The sequence below is a fragment of the Galeopterus variegatus genome, unplaced genomic scaffold (assembly GCF_000696425.1).
Source record: "Galeopterus variegatus unplaced genomic scaffold, G_variegatus-3.0.2 Scaffold1026, whole genome shotgun sequence".
Classification (NCBI taxonomy): domain Eukaryota; kingdom Metazoa; phylum Chordata; class Mammalia; order Dermoptera; family Cynocephalidae; genus Galeopterus; species Galeopterus variegatus.
Window position 1 is genome coordinate 1277 of NW_007727137.1, and position 17503 is coordinate 18779.

A 17503-nucleotide genomic window follows, 5' to 3' on the forward strand; every position below is an offset into this window, starting at 1 on the left:
CATCCCCAGTTCAGCGATGGCCTCCACTTGTCCAGCTGGTCCGTCCAGAACCAGGGAGTCCTCCCCGACTCTGCTCCCTCACACCCTCACAGACAAGTCCAAGCCATCCCTGTGGCTGGGACCCTGCCCTCGGGACACATTTGGAGCCTAGCAGCCTCACCTCCTCCCCTGCTCCTAAAGGGGCCCCAGCCATTGTCATCTCTGTCCTGGGTTATTGTCCTCACCTCTTGACTAGTCTTCTGGTCACCTCTTGACTAGTCTCCAGCTGTTCCCTGTGCTGTAAGTCAGCTCATGGGGCTGAGCGACTCAGGAGCTCCAGGCCGGCGTCAGGCCTGGGGCCAGCACCCCTGCTCAGGCCCTGGCTGAGCCCCCCACTTGGTTTCACGCCCTGCTCTGGCTGTTCAGAAATTCTTCATAATTTTCCAACAAAGGCACCGAGATTTCATCTTGCACTGGCCCGGCGGGGACTTCCCCTCTCACTCCAGGACATGTCTGCAGCAGGACTTCAGGAGTGTGTGAGGCCCTCCATCACTCAGCTCAGTCCCTGTGTCTTTGTGCTGGCTGTTCCCTCGGCCTGGGTGCAGTGACCCAGATGTCCCCCTCCCCAACCCCTCCCAGCACAGTCCATCCCCGTCCCCCCTTCCGTGTTCTCTGTGTCACTCACACCTGCTTATGGGCTTTCTTTGCCACTGCCTCCCTGGTGGGAGGGAGCCTCATGATGTGGGGACTCTGTCAGGGTCTTGGTCACGGCTGTCTCAGTCCAGGCCACCACCTGGCCCATAGCGGTGCTCAAGATGTGTGGTAGAGGATGCAAGTGTCCACGAATTGTGAGCCGGGAGATTGGCAGGGGCACGTTCACGTGTATGCTGTGAGTGCACAGGGTGCCTATGTGCAAGCACGCACCCGTGCACACTGGCTGGAGCCCCAGGGCCTGGTCTCAGGGTGACATCAGCCCTGGCCATCATTCAGGCTGTGCTTTCTGTGCCCTCATGCTGCCACAGTGCTCTCTGCCTGTCCTGACCACACCAGCTCCTTAGATCCCTCTTTGGCTGATACCCCTGGGACCACAGGCACCAGAGACCATCCCTCCCGGGCTGCCTGATGCCCTGACCACCCAGTACTGCCCTCACACAGTGGCCACCCAAGTACCAGTCAGCGTCTTGTCAGTGGTAGCCATAAGGGAGGCTCAGAGCCTCTGTCTCCACCTCTGTCCCTGCTGTCCCCCCACCCCAAGGCCCCCTGCCTGTTGTTCAGTCCCAGCATGCCTGGCTTGGGGAAGTAGGTCCTCTGGTTCAGGGCTTGTGTCCTGGGGTGGATCTGGTGCTGTGGACCAGGTATGGTGGGGACCCCAATTGGCCATGCTGGGCCCATGAGCTGCTCCTGGTGGGCCATGTGGACATAAGCTGGTCCATGTGCAGGCGGTGGACCTCGACCCCTGACACTGAGAACAGAGGAGCAACTAAGTGTGGTGGGACCTAGAGGACAAAGGAGGACCCAGCAACCTTGGCCGGGGGAGGGGGTGTCCAAAGGTGGACATGGTGGAGAGGGCAGGTGACATGGGTCAGAGGGCTGGCAGTGGACTCGGGACCACTCTCAGGACGGGTGGGTGGCCTGGTATGGCTGGAGTGCAGTGTTTCCAGAAGCGGCCAGCTTGAGCCTCGGAGTGCAGGATCTGTGCTAGCCCGGGAACTGCAGCCCAGGATGGGGAGCCCCACTCTGACAACACCCCTCCTCCCCAGGGCCAGACGGGCCCGGCCAGTGCCAAGATGAGCGTCACGTCCTGGTTCCTGGTGAGCAGCAGCGGCACCCGCCACCGGCTCCCACGCGAGCTCATCTTCGTCGGGCGTGATGAGTGCGAGCTCATGCTGCAGGTGAGTGTGCGGGCACCTCCGGGCAGAGGGCGGCGTGGGGACCAGGAGCTCCACTTGCTTGGAGACACCCTGGCGAGGAGGCCACGACACAGCCCCAGGCCTGGGCATTGCCACCTGGGCCCTGGACACACAGGAGAGTTCGGGGTCTCCTGCGGGTGTGTGCAGGAGCATGCGTGTGTGCTCGTGGGCTTGGGTCCCTTCCCCTGCAGATTGGACCTATTCCTGATGGGAGGGTGCTCAGGCCCCTGTCAGATTCTCAAAGGTGTGGGGGCCCAGGAAGGGTGAAAAGGTGTCTTTGTGCACACAGGGAGCTGAGAGCTCACCTTTAAAAGGTGCTGGAAGGTGGATCCGTCCATATCCTTATTGTCTGGGGGCCCCACCTGGGCCATGAGTGTGGCTGGGGAGCCACAGGGCCAGCTCTGATGTCGGAGCTACCTGAGGGTGCTCCTATTGCTCTCGCTTTCAGACATGTCGGGGTAAAGTCTGGTGCCCTTTGGATGGTGCGCTGGGCAGGAGGGGGCCCCTCTCTGGCAGGGTGCTGGGCAGTCAGGAATTTCTCCCTGGCCTGGGTTTCAGAGTCTGCCCGGAGCCTCATGTTGGCTTCTGTGGGGCTCATGCATCTGGCTGTGTGGGAGCGAAGGGAGGGAAATGTCCTGACCCTGCGGTGTCTGTCCTGGCCTGGGATGTCCTGTGGGCCCCTGTCTCCAAGTCCCCTGAGCTCCATGCCTCTCAGAAGGAAAAGAATGTCCTGGGTGGGCGGCACTGTCCAGTCCAGCTGAAGGGCCTGCTCGGGTGCAGGAATGCTGCCCAGCACACCCAGGGATGTCCCAGGTCCTCTGTGGCCCCACTCTCAGTTCCCATCTGCCACCCTGGCTGCTGCTGCTGGCCCCGGGGAGGTGGGCGGCACTGTCCAGTCCAGCTGAAGGGCCTGCTCGGGTGCAGGAATGCTGCCCAGCATACCCAGGGATGTCCCAGGTCCTCTGTGGCCCCACTCTCAGTTCCCATCTGCCACCCTGGCTGCTGCTGCTGGCCCCGGGTGTGCGTGAGGCTCTGGCGAGGTGGGCAGGGCTTGGGCTGCGGTGAGGGGTCCTGGCCATGTGTGCATTCACTTGGGCAGCACGTGTTTGTCTACCTGTACCCAGGAAAAGCCCGTCCCAATAGTCCCCCGCCTGCATCCATGCTGTGGTCGGCCCTGCATATGTGTGTCCCTCAAAATTCTTGTGTGGGGACTTTAGCCCAATGTGATGGTATTAAGAGGTGGAACCTTTGGGAGAGGATTAGGGCATGAGGGCTGTGCCCTCGTGATGGAATTAGGGCCCCTGGAAAAGAGGCTTGAGGGAGCTTGTTCACTCCTTCCGCCAAGTGAGGACACAGCTAGAAGGCGCCGTCTCTAGTGAGGACATCAGCTAGAAGACAGAGCCCTCACCAGACACCACATCTGCTGGTGCCTAGACCTCGGACTTCCAGCCCTCAGAACCGCAAGCAATGAATTTCTATTGTTTATAAATTACCCAGTCTAAAGTATTTTGTTATGGCAGTTGGAACGCAGTGAGTCCGGACACTCTGGCTTCTCCCCCAAAAGTCCTCTGATTTTCTTGAGTCTAGACCCAGCAAGTTTCTCAGATGGTGGCTAGTGGTTCAGGCTCTTAAATTTCTTTAATCTAGAATGTTCTCTCCCCTTTTTTCTCTTTTCTTCGTGCCATTGGTAGTTGGAGAGACCGGGTCGGTGGCTGTGGGGAGGAGTCGGCAGATGCTTTCTGCAGGGCTGGGTAAACATCTCAGGCTCTGTGGCACCCAGCTCTGGTGAGGCCACTTGGCTGTGCTGTCCTGGGGAGGAAGCAGCCTCAGACGCTTCTGAGGACGGCCCGGCCAGGGTGCCTGTAACACTCCATCTGCAGGCGTTGAATGACCAATTTCCTATCATTTTCACATGTCATGAAATAGTCTTGTGGTGATTTTTAATCATTTAAAAGCGTAAACACCGTTCTTAGTTCTCAGGCTGTACAAAGACAGGCATGGGTTGTGCCGCACCCCTGTGTCGCGTGTGTTGCATGGCACTGTCCACACACAGGTGTGGCGGTGGTGGCCCTGCAGCTCTACCCACATGGCCAAGAGGGCCTCTTGGAGGAGGCAGCACTTGTGGCCTTTGGGAGGAGTGGGAGTGAGCATGGGGTGCCAGGGACCCAGCGTGGTGGTGCCCCTCCCATCCCACACCTGGTGCCACCTGCACCAGGCCCACCCTCTCTCTGGTTGCTTCTTTTCCCAGGAATTGGAGGAGAGGCCACTTTTGGGGGTTTGGGGTCCTATTCCTAGTTTCTGGGCCTGTGGGTGGAGCCCCACATGGGACGGGAGTGACAGGGACTTCTTGGCTCTCCATCCCGGGCCAGCCCCTGGCCTGGTGGTGTGGCTGTGTGAGACGTGTTTCCATCTTGCATGGGGAAACTGAGGCTTGGGGAGGTCGTGCAGGTGTAGAGTGAGTGCAGAAGGCCATCCATCTCCAGCACCCTGCAGCTGGCCTCCCGCCCCCAACTCCTGCCCTCGCCCACTGGCCCTTGCTCAGAGCGCCCTTCTTCTCGCCTCCTGCCGCCTCCCTCACCCCTCACTCCCCTGCAGAGCTGCCCCTGCTAGGAAGTTCCTCACCTCTGTGCCCTTCTCGCCCCCATCCCCCTGGCTCCAGGCTGCCCTGGCACATGCATGATGGTGCCACCGCCACCCAGGCCCTTGGGACTTTTCCAGGTGCTTCCCTCTTCTTCCTGGGACAGCTGTTCCGGGTTCCTCTGGCCTCTCAGTGCTTGGCCTCAGTGGCCCTCTGCCTGCTCGCCTCTCTCCCTGGGGGTCCTGTCCACACACCGCTGCCTCGGTCTCCACCTCTGCACAGATGGTTCATGTGCTGTCTCGCGCCTGGCCTGTCTTCAGCTTCCAGCCTCCGAGAGCCTTCCTCCTGGGCTCCTTGGAGGCAGCACAACCCAGCATGGCAGAACGAAACTCATCATCCTCTGTCCCCTCCACCTGGGTCCCTGGCAGGGTCTGCACCAGCCATCCAGGAGCAGACCCCGGCCTTCCCTCTCCCTCACCCCAAGCTCTGCACCTACCCAAGTGCCCCTCCCAACCCCCCTCCTGTGCACAGACAGGAACCCCAGCCCACCAGGCCTGTGCTGGACCCCCGCTGCTCTCTGCACCTGTCCTGGCTCTCCAGGGTCTGGTTCCATGCCCACCTTCCTGTCCCTGGAACCTACCATGCCCCGTCACGGCCCCTCGCCCACCCCCAGCCCCACCAGCCAGCTCCTCACACGCACGCTGTCGGCTTCGTGTGCCACGCACTCCTGGAGAGCCCCAGCCTGCCCTCTGTGTGTCCTCATGGTCGTCCCCACATCTGTCCGCTCATTGAGCTCACGCCTATGTGCCAGCACTGGGAGAGCCAAGCAGAGAACCTGCCCTCCCACGGCATCCATCCAGGGAGGAGCCAGTCCACAAACACGTAGCCGGTCAACAAGATGCCCCCACCCCACAGAGGGAGAAATGTTCCCATGGGACAGCATGACATCGGAATGAGAGGGAGCAGCACAGGAGCTGGGTGGGAAGGGGCCTCTGTTCCAGGAAGAGGGAGGAGGTGTGTGCCCACGGGTGAGGCTGTGGGAAGACAGAGCCCTGTGTGGGCACAAGGGGAGCCTGAGCGGCCTGGAGGTTTGATCAGAGGCCATGGCTCTGATCACTCTGGGCAGGAGGTGGAGAAGCTGTTCTAGAGGCAAAGCCACCAGCTGTGGCCACGTGTGTCCCCAGGCCACGCTCTCCAGGGCCCTGCTGTTTGCTCACCACAGCATCTGGCTCCCAGGGCCAGCCTGGCACAGAGCTGGTGCCCAGCGAGGATGTGTTAAATGACACGAATGTGGGGGGAGTGTGCACCAGGTCTGCCTGCCGTGGCTTTTGCTCCAGGGGCAGCCAGGGCTCTGGTACAGGCTATGCTGTACGTGTGTGTGCATGGGATTGGGCACGTGTATTGTCCACTTGCCTGTATACATGTGTGCGTCCACATGTGCCACATGCGAGTACATGCATGTGAGTGCACATACCTGTGTCTGTGTATGCAGTGTGCATTTGTGTGCTTCTCCATGTGTGCACACGTGTGCATGTGCTTCTCTTTGTGCACACGTGTGCACATGCATGTGTGTGTGCTTCTCTGTGTATGCACACGTATGCGCATGCCTGTATGTGTGCACATTTGTCCTTCTCTTTGGGTGTGCACATGTGTATTGCGTGTTTCTGGGGAGGTGTCCTCTCTGCCTGCACCTGGCTTGCCCTTTGGCTGTCCATGGGAGTGTGTGACAGCCGGGATTTGTACACTATCATCCAACCCAGAAACCGCAGGCTCAGGACCACCCCCACGGCGAGTCAAGCCAGGCTGCTGTGGGTGCCTGTGGCCTCGCTGGCTGTGGCACTGGAGATGAGCTAGCAGGAGGGTGTGCCCAGAGCCCTGGGTTGGGGCCATGGTCAGACCAACACAGCCAGGGGTAGGGCTGTCACCCACTGAGGGCATCAGACACGGATTTTGGAAACACATCTTTATTCCGTTTTAACGCAAGTGCAAATTATTAGAACCTTTCCCCAGAATCCATGTTTGGAGCTCCTCACGGCCCTTCCACAGGTCTGTGTTCACCCCGGCTCCTCCTGCCTGAGGAGTTTCCTTCCATGGGCCCTGGCGTGTTGTTTGATGTCTTGTGCCCTGGACCAGGGCCCACCTCTCATGGGCAGTCTCCTTCTAGTTCCTGAGCACGTGGACTTGGCCAGGTGGGGATCTGCTTCTGGCCTGGGGTGCGGCAGCTGGGAAGGGAGGTTTCTGAGGGGGTGCTTTCCCCTGCCCCCTCTCAAACCCTCCCCATGAGTCCCTGAGGCTTCCTGCCATCTGGGGAGGGGCTTGGCAGGAGCTTGTGTGGTGACAAAGCCCTGGCCAGGGGTGGAGGGTCAGGCAGGCTCTGGGTGTGAACAGGGGCCAGTGGGGGGACCCTGAGCCAAGTTAAAGGAACCAATTTGGAAGCTGGGGCAGGGTGGGCGGGGTGGGGTGTCTTGCTGGGAGAGGGAAGGTAGGGGCAGGGAGGGTGGTGGTCCTGGACACAGAGAGTTACATAGGCTGAGACCCAGGCCCAGGTGAGGGTCTGGCCAGAGCCCAGCTGTGGCTGGGCAGGGAGAGGAAGGTTTAGAGAAGCTCCCGGGCCCATGGCTCATGGGTGGTCTGTCCTCCCAGGCCAGGGGAGCCCCAAGAAGCTTCAGCAGGAGAGTGAGGGGTCAGAATGATGGGTAGGGCCTGGTGGGGGCTGGGAGGACAGGGCAGGTGGCCGTGGGATGGAGGCACACTGGTGGCTGCTGGGGAAGAGGAGCAACGGCGTTGGTGCCTGGGGGTGGGCAGGGGGCTTGGCTGGTGGGCATTCCTGGGAAAGCCTGGAGGAAAGGGCAGGCTGGGCTTGAAGTGCCCAGAATGGGTCTGGGGGTCTGTTCAGGAGGTAGCTGTCAGGCCCAGGGGTGCAAGACTTGGGGAGGGGGAGTTGTTCAGACTGGAAAAGTCAGCCTGGAAGCCCCTCCAGGGGTCACTCCTTAGCAGAGATGGCATCCAACTCTGCGGCCCCTCCCTGCCTGGCCTCAGACCAGCAGAGCTCAGGACCCCCATGCCACCCCCTCCTCTTTCTCTTTTTGGACTCTTATCGTCCAGGGAGGTTGGATGCCCAGCAAGGTGCCATCTGTGCCAAGGAGTGACCGTGTGTCAGGCAGGGCCGAGGCGGGGCTGCTGGCTGTGCACAGGGCTAGGGAGCAGGCGAAGGTGAGCCCCCAGCCCCATCAGGGAGCCCCAGTCCTCCCAGCGTCCAGGCAGGACTCTAAGGTAGGAATTGTGGTGCACGAGCCTTGGGGCTGCGAGGGGCAGCTAAGTGGCGTGAGGCAAAGCTCCCTGCAGAGGACTGCTGGTTCTTGTCACCCCTCATGCCTGCTCTGTGCCAGGTGGGGGAGGCTGCAGGCCAGGCCAGTAGGAGGGGTCATAGTGGGGAGTCCCCTGGGCTGGCCTCTTGGAGGAGGTGAGCACTGAGTGTGCCAGCATCCAGAGGACAAGCTGGGGAGTCCTGTGGAGGAGGTGGTGTCTGGCATGACCCTCCTTCCTGGTCCTCTTCAGGCCCAAGGCTGCTGCCAGGGTGGGCAGGAGCCCTTTAGCTGTAGGTGCCAACTTTGGGAGAGGAATTTGGAACAGGGACAGAGATGGGGACTAGGGGTGGGGCAATAGGTCTCAAGGTCAGACCCACCCTGCCAGAAGCCTGTTGCTTTGGGGAGCACTAGGATCAGCCCTGAGGGGCTTCCCAGGGAAGGGTCCCCAGCAGGCTGAGCCACTTACGCGAACTTCTCAGGGACGGTGTGGGCTGTGCGGGTGGAGGTGGCTCAGGGATGGCTGCTGGAGGACCCTGCGCTCCTCTTTAAATTGCCTCTGACACGCCTACCAACTTCCTGGGAGGACTGAGGGTCCATGGCAGCATGAGGTGTGGGCCTTGTCCACCCCTCCCCACACTCCCCCACACTGTGGTAGCCAGGTCCCCCCTGCATCACCACCATTGTGGGTCACACCGGTCACCTTGGGGCTTCTGAGGGCTCAGTCCTTGGGATGGCAGTGGCTGTCAGAACATGGAGGCAGTGCTCAGGCCCACTGTGGACACACTTCAGGCCTCCTGGCCATCACGAGCCCCGTCCAGTTGCCCTGGTGCCTCTGCTGGGACTGGAGGTGAGGCCTCGACCAAGCTGGGTGACCTTGGGTGGGGGCAAGTCTGGGCCAGAGCCCATGCCCACCCCCACGCAGCCCCTGCTGTGTGCCCAGGCCTCTTAGCGAGGAAGGAAGCCCGGCCCTGGGAGCTTCTAATCCTTGGGAGGGATGCCAGGGCCTACCCTGGAAACTGGCTATTTCAGAATGGTGCCAGGGCCTGGGCAGGTGGAGTGTGTCAGAGAGCAGGTGGGGCTGGGCAGTGGTAGCAGGCTGCCCAGGGAGGTGGCCCGAGGGTCCTAGAGCTCTCACCTGTGAGGCTGAGAAGCTCCTCTGGGACCCAGGAGGTGGTTCCTGGGCCACCCTCCCGTGGGTCAGGGTTGTCCTGTTCCAGGGTGGGGAGCAACTGTGCAGGCCTGTCGCTGCCACTGGTGTGCTCTGGAGCCTGGCCTGGGTGTGTCCTGGGGGCACCTCCTAGACAGTCCATAGGTGGCTGCGTGGGTCGCACACTGTCAGCTTCCCTGGGTTGGGCCCCCAGGCCTACCACTCCTCAGTCGAGGGGGCAGGAAGAATACAGCTGCCCCAGACACCCCCAGCCCCCAGCCATGAAAGGCAAAGTGGGGGGTGGGTTGGGGGGTGGCGCTCTGTGCTGAGACCTCCAGCCTCATGGGCTGGGTGATGTGGGCCCATGTTGGCACCATCTAAGCAAGTAGGATGTGACCCCCTCCCTGCGTCTGTCCCCCAGCCCTGGTGGGGGAGTGGGGGAGGGGATCAGCTGTGTCCCTGCAGTTGGACGATGAGGCTGACCACGTGAGGGAGCTGGGGCGGCTGTCCTTGTAAGGAGTCCCAGGTAGGCTGGTGGCCAGGGAAGGGTTAGACACACTCAGGGTGGAAGTATGTTGGCATGTGTATGTGTGGGGTGGGAGGTGGTAGCTGGACAGCAGTGAGTGTGATGCTGTGTACATGGGAGGGGACCCCCTCAGGCATGCACAGGTGTGTGTGCACACGCGTGTCTGACGCGCTGACAGGTGGTGGGTGCCCCTGGGGGCCTGGGCCAGGAGTGGGGGGAGGCCTCTCGCTGAGACAAATACCCCCCACCCCCAATCCCCCGATCTGAGCTGGAGCCTGGCTGGCCACCTCGCCTGCCCTCGGGAGGGAACAGCATGTCCCAGATGACCAGAGGGTTCCCACCCCCTCCCACGCCCATCCAGGAGAGTGCTCAGGGAAGGTGGGGGGAAGTGGCCCTGGCATCTCACCAAATTCCTGTGACCTGCTTTGGTGACTGGGTAGGCTTTCCTGGGTGCACACACTGTAGGGGTGGGGCCTCGTGGGTTCCAAGGCCCAGGGGGCTACTGTTGGTATTTTGATGGGGCGCAAGGAGGAAGGGGCTGACCGCACCCTCGGCAGGCCTACAGGGGTACTGCTGCCTCCTGGGTCTTGCCTCCCTGGGATGGGGCACCTGAGGGCAGTCTGTGTGTCTCTCCAGTCCCGCAGCGTGGACAAGCAGCATGCCGTCATCAACTATGACCCAGACAGGGACGAGCACTGGGTGAAGGACCTGGGCAGCCTCAACGGGGTGAGTACCTCGGCCCCTGCCCTGGCTCCACCTCTGTTCGAACGCCCTGCCCCTTAGCTCTGGCTCTGCCCCATTATCTCTGGCCCTGCCCCTGTGTTCTGGCCCAACATCAGCTCTGGCCCTGTCCGTCCATCATCCCCCCCGCCCCTGCCCTGTCCCCCCTCCCCCGGCCTGGCCCCACCTGCTGTGTCCTGGCCCCGCCCCCATGCACTGGCCCCACCCACCTTCTGCTCCCCTGGGAAGGAGGCCTCCCTCAGCTGCAGAGGTTGGGGCCTCCCGGGAGGGCTCCCACTGGCAGGGACTCACGCCTCCAAGGACGTGGCTGCTCTTTGGGAGAGTGGACCCCTCAGGTGGGAAGGGGAGGCACTGGGCTGGGAAATGGGGCCCTGAGATGGAAGGAGCGGAGCCAGGGCACCTTGTCTGTGTGGCAGGGAGAATGTGACCTTCTCTTTTATGAGTCGGGGGCAGGGTGGTGACCAGGAGGGAGGCCCTGACTGCAGGAGCAGGAAGGAGGTCAGGCAAGAAGAACCGGCTGTGTGGGGTGGAAACAGGGCAGGAAGGACAGGGAGGAGCCCTCTCTAGAGACACGTGTGTCTGTCTGTCCTGGAGATACTGTCTGGATGTCTCTTTGTTACTTTCTGTGTTTGGTAGACACAAGCCTGTCCTGGGCCACTGTGCAATCCTGAGCTGGGGGCTCCCACGGCAGCCTCAGGCTGGCCCTGCTGCTACCATGTGGGTGCTGCAGCGAGCAGTGGGTGTCACCCCTCAGCTCCTGCCTCAAGGTGCTCCCAGCCAGGGGCCTCAGGCACCGCTGGGGTCTGCCCTGAGCCCCCTCTTCCCTCAGCCCTTCTGTCAGATGAAGCAGCCCTGCCTGCACAGGGCTGCACGGTGAGGGGCCTCTCCTCTGCCTACTACATGGGCTGCGCCATTCACATGGGCTTCAAGAGGGTCCTGGGGGTTGCAGGCCCTAGATGTGTGGTACTGGACTGGTACGCACTCCTGGGCTCTGCAGGGCAAACTATCTCAGAGGCCTGTGATGTCCACAGAGCTGTGGCCAGCTGCCGTCTGCCCCTGAGACACTGGACTCAGCCAGGGACACAGGCTGGCAGAGAGGTGGGCCTGCTTCCTAGCTCAGAGCCCAAGGACTGCTGCTTTACGTGTGACATGTGCTGCCTGAGCTTGCAGCAGTCCCAGCCCCTCCCAGGCCCGTCTCTCCATGGGCAGACCCCAAGGAGCCACCCTCCACCTCGGCGCTAGAGATCCTCCTCTCCTACAAGACTTCTCCATGTTTGTCTTGTTTCTTCCAGACTCTGGGCACAGGAGCCGTGCCCAAGTCACTACTGTCTTCCCTCTCACCCTGGCCTGTCCCAGAGGCCCTCAGCATGTTAGGCCCTTTCATTCATCTGACTTGATGGAGGGAGAGGGTTTCTGGGGACTGGCTCGTTGATGTCCCCGCGAGCTGGCAGTCTGGTTGGGGGCGTCATCAGGCCAGCCTTGCTGTGGGCCTCCCAGGGGCAGGCAGGCCTCAACTGTTCCCAAGGGCACATGGGATTGAGGGGGGGACCGTGTGGCTGAGAGCATCTCTTAGCAGACTCCTCTTCACAAAGATGTTCAGATGGGTTTGCTCTCGAGGGGTCCCATCAGCGTACATGTAGCGCTGGGTGACGCCTGGCATCTCGGTCCCCTGGCCCGTCCTTCAGTGGCTGCCTGTACCCTGGTCTCTGTGGAGCTCGAGGCTGGTCATGCACATGCCAGTGGTGCCTTTGGCCCGGATGGTGCTGGGGGGCCTCTGTGCCACATGGGGGAGACGTCCAGGTCATTTGCTTGCCGTGGACTCTGTAGAGTTGGTGCCCCCCGCCACTCACCCGCCTGCTCAGCCCACCACCTGCTTCCCCCACAGACATTTGTGAATGATGTGCGCATCCCAGACCAGAAGTACGTCACGCTGAGGCTCAATGACGTCATCCGCTCCTGCAAATAGCCAGTACATGGTGTTAATTGTTGATAAAACTGTTCTAAAAAGTTTACTTATTATTGCCTCACTATTTGTGAAATCTTTAAACATTAACTCTAAAACTTTTTTTCAAAAATAAAATCACATAAATAATATTTAAAAGAACACACAGATTTAAAATGTTTAAATCAAATTTTTCTTGCATTAAAAATTAATCATTGCATTTTTCCCAACCCTATCATCACCCCTAAGCCTGGAAATGGTGTTACATGATAGAGTTTTAACATGTGACTACAATATCCCAAGTACTAAACTAAATATTAACTTAGTTCGATCAGGGTCAGGAAGTTCCACAGTACTTAGCCAATCATTATCTCTTACCACCTACTTTTTTCACTAAACAACCTTTTATCCTCCAATAAATAAGAATTGCAATAATGCCCCCGTGCCCCAGGCTGCTTTTCCCTCAGTCCCCAAGGCCATGGGTGCCCTGTTATCCCAGAGGTGGGGTTGGGGCCTCAGCAGTCACAGCTGGGATTTGAGAACGCCGGGGATGGATCTGAGGTCGCCAGGGCCTGAGGAGTGATTGGCGGCTCCATAGGCCTGACCTTGGGGCTGCCCAGGCTCGGCATTCTGTGCTCGGAACGCTGGTGAGCATGGCTGTGCCTCCCTGGGAAGGAGGCCTTTGCCCGGGCAGCCAGGGGCCTCTCCTGCACCCGCCTCTGGGCCTGGACTACGGGGCTGGCCTCTGGGCACCGGTCTGTGTCTTCCCAGCTCTTCCTGTTCCACGTTCTCCTTAACGTGCTGCCACATTCCAACATGTACGTGCTGGAGCGTGTGCAGCACCGTGTCCCTGAGGAGGCACTCAAGGCGAGTGCTGGTCAGCCCCTGTCCCCGTGGTCCCTGCACTCCCACTGTCCGTCTCTCCTCAGCTAACACCCCTAAGCCTCTCAGGCACCCTGTCCTGGCTGTGAGTGCCCTGAATCAGTCTGGCCTGCTCTGCCTGGCCAGATGGCCCAGTCTGGTGGCCGAGAAGCTAGTCATTAGCCACTGAAGCTGATGCAGTGACAGATGTGGGGGCAGCTGGGGCTACAGGAGCGCCAGTGCCGATGCAGCACGTCCAGGGACTCCCAGAGGGGACTGTGAGGATGAGGGCCAAGCAGTCAGCCTGCTGGAGCTGAGTAGGCTTTTTGAGCTGCTACGAGGACCTTGGCCTTGGGCCCAGGTTGGGTTTGGCTCTGTGGCTCATAGGACAGTTCATCAGGGCGAGCTGGGTGGCTGGGAGCCCAAGAGGAGGCAGGGCTGGGAGCCAAGTGCACATGGAGGCACACGCGCTCTGCTCGGACAGGCCCCTGCCTGCCCCCCAGGGTCTCTGCCTCTGAGGATCAGTGCCCAGTCCACCCTCCCCACCCCCACCAAGCGAGCCCCTGCTCCCTCAAAGCTTCGTGGTCCCCAGGACCCCGCCCCCTCTGGCTTCAGCGTAAATCGGGCAGGTCTCAGGCTCTGTCCACTCCTCAGGGATGTGAAGGAGGGGAGGAGAGGGGGGCCGCCCTGGGTGGGGAGTCCTGAAATGGGCGCCCCATTCCTCACCCCCGCCTGGCCTGCCCACAGCACGAGAAGTACACCAGCCAGCTGCAGGTGAGCGTCCCCAGCTCAGCGCCCAAGAGGGGTGAGGTACTGCCAGAGCACACACCGTACTGCGAGTCCTCGAACCCCAGGCTGGAGAAGGGGGACCGGAGGCCAGGAGCAGGTAGGCCCTGAGAAGCACACCCACACCCCTCACCCCTGCACACACCTACCCATGAAGGCCCATACCCCTCACCCCTGCACACAGCTACCCATGCACGCCCACACCCCTCACCCCTGCACACACCTACCCATGTACGCCCACACCCCTCACCCCTGCACAGACCTACCCATGCACGCCCACACCCCTCACCCCTGCACACACGTACCCATGCACCCCCACACCCCTCACCCCTGCACACACGTACCCATGCACCCCCACACCCCTCACCCCTGCACACACCTACCCATGTACGCCCACACCCCTCACCCCTGCACAGACCTACCCATGCACGCCCACACCCCTCACCCCTGCACACACGTACCCATGCACCCCCACACCCCGCCCCCCTGCACACACCTACCCATGCATGCCCACCCTGGGCCCACATTCCTCCTAGGGTTGGTGGGCCACCATAGGGTAAGAGAGGTGATAGGGGTGTGGTTAAGCATCCTAACATAGGCATTTGGACCTGATTGGATGGGTGTGATGAGATCTGCTCTGTACCTCTTGGCAGCTGGCACAATGGGTGGTCAGAAGTCTGGGAGGAAGGCGGCTGCTGCACAGCCCTGGTGGGCTCAAAGGGCGGGGACAGAGCTGAGGTGTGATGAGAGCCTGGCTGGGCATGGAGGGTGGGGGTCCAAGCCCGAGGCTAGAAGGAGGCATATCCAGGGAATTGGGCTCTGTTCCCACCTCTGTCCAGGAAAGGTCACTCTGCCACCCCTAGCTTTGGCCCTGCATTGCCGTGTTCTCATGTCAGCTCATATGTCTATGCGTGGGGTCACGCAGATGCCAGTATCTGGCTGGCATCCTATGGTGGCAAGCCCTCCACCTTTCCTACCCATCCTTGTCTTTTGGAAGACTGCCGAGGACTGGGAAGGTTTCCAGAAAGTCGTCTGAGTTGCTCAGTGCACCTGTCGGTGTTCAGGGTATAAAATAGCTGCAGCTGGTGACACCTGGCTTGGCACTGTCCCCAAGGATACAGCAGGTGCAGCCAGCTAGGCGAGCATTTCCTCGGCTTCAGCAGAGCAGAGGCAGCACTTTTGGGGCAGAAGAGGGGCCTGTGCAGTGACAGGCACCCCTGCCTCAGCAGCCCCCAGGTGCATCACTGAGCAAGAACAAGGTCCCCGGGGAGGGGTGAGGCATACAGGATTCACCTTGGGAAGTCCTCCATTCCGCACTACACAGTGAGCACATGGCACCTGCAGGTGACCCGGCCTCCAGACAGGCAGCTGGGAGCCACAGCCGGCCATAACTCAGAAGCCCACAGGGCTCCTGTAGGGGTGGAAGGAGCTCGGGAGCCTGGGAGAGGGCCGAGGGCATCGGAGCCAAAGCCCCAACCCAGGGGTGCCGGACCGTGCTTGTGCCCACCATTGCTGGACGAGCCCCTCAGTAGGAGCAGGAAAACCAGACTTCGTGGGAAATATTTTTAATATCCGACCAGTGATTCAAACATTAAAACAAACTGCCACAGGAGCTTCTCAGACTGCTATGGCCCTTAGCTCCCAGGGCACCCGTTTATGGCCTGAACATTTACTGGGATTTGCTGAGGAGCCAGACCCAGGTGTGGGCTCCCATGGGCCCCCGCCTCTTTGTCTGGCAGACTCTGGGCTCAGGGAGCTGGGGCTGGGCTGAAGGGATCACCTGCCCCAGGGTGGGGCTGCCGAGGACAGTACCCCCCTACGCCCGGATAAACCCGCTGGTCACAGCCACCCTGAGGGGACCCAGTCAGGGATGGGCAGGTGAGTGTCCACAGATCTCAAGGCAGATGTGGAAACAGGACTCAGAGCAGTCAGCAGCTTGCCAGGGTCCTGGGCAGCTACAGATCGGAGCTGGGAGGTGACGTCAGGCTCTGCCCAGAGCTCGACCTCTCCCATCCACATTGGGGGCCACAGCGACCTCAGTCTGAACTCTCTCTCTGCAGAGGCCACAACTTACCGGACACCCCTGTACGGGCAGCCCTCCTGGTGGGGTGAGGATGATGGTGTCACGCCACCTGAGGACCGGCGCCAGGAGGATCCCTACCCAGGTGGGTCTCGGACACTGGGCCCCTGAGACCCCCAGGGCTCCTGGAGGGCAGCGCATGAGTGAGGGGGCAGCCTGGCCTTGAGGTTCCCACTCCAGGGGAAACAGAGCCTTTGCTCTCTTGGATGGAGTCGGCGGCTCCAGCAGAGGAGGGTGGCAGGGGGTGGCTGCCCTGAGGCCCCACCTCAGGACATCTCCCCACACCAGAGCGTCCCAGGGAGCAGCAGGACGTGGAGCTCAATGGAACATTAGCTGGTATTCACGCCCCCGCCGAACCTCAGGGCTACCCATTCCGGAGGGAGCCCAGCTACTTCGAGATTCCCACGAAGGAGGCCCCGCTGCCGCCTCGGCCCCCTGATGTGCCGCTGCACGAGGCACCCACAAAGGACGTGGAGGCAGGTGGGGGCGGGGTGGCCCCTGTGGTGCAGAGCCACGCCTCCTTCACCATCGAGTTTGACGACTGCAGCCCCGGCAAGGTCAAGATCAAGGACCACATCACCAAGTTCTCCCTGCGCCAGCGGCGGCCCCCAGGCAAAGAAGCCACACCTGCTGAGATGGTCTCGGCCGAAACCAAGGTGGCCGACTGGCTGGTGCAGAATGACCCAAGCCTGCTACGCCGGGCCGGCCAGGGGGATGACCGTCACAGCACCAAGAGTGACCTGCCCATCCACACCCGCACCCTGAAGGGTGAGTGCCCAGCTGGCTGGTGCCGTGCTGACCGGGGCCCTAATCAGCGTGCTTGACTTTTGTCTTTCAATAATTGCCCAAGAACCACCTGCCTAACCAGGGAGCAGCATCCACTGTCTTCTGGTTGCATGTCTTGGCCACATGTGCTAGGCTCCCTGTGGTGTGGGGTATGTGTCCCCAACACAGGAGACTGTGTTAACTCACCTTGGGCATGGGATGAGGCCCCCAAGGTCGATTGCTCTTTCCTTTCCCTCGGCCTGACAAGTTGGGGGTCCCCCCTCCCCCAGGCCATAAGCACGAGGATGGAACGCAGAGTGACTCGGAGGACCCCCAGGCCAAGGCAGCTGCAGCAGCCGGGATCCCAGGGGAGACCAGCGGGGAGCAGATGCGGCTGCAGAGGCAGATCAAGCGGGACCCGCAGGAACTGCTGCACAACCAGCAGGCCTTCGTCATCGAGTTCTTCGACGAGGACACGCCCCGCAAGAAGCGCTCCCAGTCCTTCACGCACACCCCGCCTGCAGACCCCAAGGCTGACAAGCGCCGTGGCCCTGGGCCAGCCGATAGGGACCGGCCGGGTGTCCCGGCCCCCGCCCGGGCAGCAGGTGGCAGCTCGGGACCACAGAGAGCCAGCTCGCTCAAACGGGAGAAGACGGAGGAGCGGCTGGGCGGCCCCTCACCTGCTGCCCGAGCCACCGCCCGCCCCTTCGGCAGCGTGGGGCGCCGGTCCCGCCTGGCCCAGGACTTCATGGCCCAGTGTCTGCAGGAGAGCTCCCCAACCCCACGGCCCGGCCCTGAGAAGGCACCCCCAGTGCTGCCTGCTCCCCTGACGCCCCGTGGGGCCAGCTCTGTGGCCCCCCCTACCCCACCACCACCCCCC

General features: G+C 61.5%; 1 protein-coding gene across 1 annotated transcript in view; it reads left to right on the forward strand.

Moving 5' to 3' along the window:
- The first annotated feature begins 1742 nt into the window (after positions 1-1742).
- The window catches only part of CEP170B (centrosomal protein 170B), a 27028-nt gene continuing 11267 nt past the window's right edge, over positions 1743-17503 (forward strand). The window contains 8 exon segments of the mRNA XM_008574267.1: positions 1743-1871; positions 10085-10174; positions 12075-12171; positions 12940-12998; positions 13740-13878; positions 15839-15943; positions 16147-16626; positions 16914-17487. Coding sequence (XP_008572489.1) covers positions 1767-1871; positions 10085-10174; positions 12075-12171; positions 12940-12998; positions 13740-13878; positions 15839-15943; positions 16147-16626; positions 16914-17487 — 1649 coding nt within the window. The 5' untranslated portion in view covers positions 1743-1766.